At 48.1% G+C, this 717-nt stretch overlaps 1 protein-coding gene across 1 annotated transcript; it reads right to left on the bottom strand.

Annotated features, from left to right (window-relative positions):
- Positions 1–348: 348 nt before the first annotated feature.
- On the bottom strand, positions 349–585 carry ETH_00001875 (uncharacterized protein; the record flags this gene model as incomplete). Its single annotated transcript, XM_013377580.1, has 1 exon — positions 349–585. The coding sequence occupies one exon, from the start codon at positions 583–585 to the stop codon at positions 349–351; it is 237 nt and encodes a 78-aa protein (XP_013233034.1).
- Positions 586–717: the final 132 nt, after the last annotated feature.

Below are 717 nucleotides of genomic sequence, written 5' to 3'. Positions count from 1 at the left end.
GTTTAGGGTTTAGGGTTTGGGCCTTAGGGTTTAGGGTTTAGGGTTTGGGCTTTAAGGTTTAGGGTTTATGGGACGGGGCGGCTTTTCGGGACGTTGTCGCTGCCAAAGTCCTTGAAGAGCCTCATGAGGGTTTGGGGTTTAGGGTTTAGGGTTTAGGGTTTAGGGTTTAGGATTTAGGGTTTAACTTTTAGGGTTTAGGGTTAAGGGTTTAGGGTTTAGGGTTTGCGTGCATCAGGCCAAACTTGAAATGGCGTTACTACGAGTTGGGGGCCCCCTCGGGGCCCCTTATTATTTTTCTTCATGGAGTTGCAGGTTCTGCTGCTAATTACTTTCAGCAGCTTGTTGCACTTAGAGACAAGGTAGCTGCTGCTGCTGCTGCTGCTGCTGCTTATGCTGCTGCTGCAGCTGCTGGGGCTGCTTTGTTGCTGTTTTTGCGGCTGCTTGTGTCGCTGCTGCTGCTGGCGGTGCTGCATCTGCATTTGCTGCTGCTGCAGCTGAATGCGCTGCTGGCGCTGCTGCTGCTGCTGCAGTTCTTTTGCCTCCAGCAGCAGCAGCAGCAGCAGCAGCAGCAAGGACTGTCTCCATTTTGCACTTAAATCTTTAACTCTGCGGCATGATCTTTGCGTCTGCTTTGGCCTACCTTTCCCCCATTTTCTTTCCTTGACCATTAATTAATTAAATTAATTAATTTAATTAATTAAATTAATTTAATTAATC

The sequence above is a fragment of the Eimeria tenella genome, genomic scaffold, assembly GCF_000499545.2.
Source record: "Eimeria tenella Houghton genomic scaffold, Eth_scaff55, whole genome shotgun sequence".
Taxonomy (NCBI): Eukaryota; Apicomplexa; class Conoidasida; order Eucoccidiorida; family Eimeriidae; genus Eimeria; species Eimeria tenella.
This window is presented reverse-complemented; position numbering and strand designations above follow the sequence as displayed.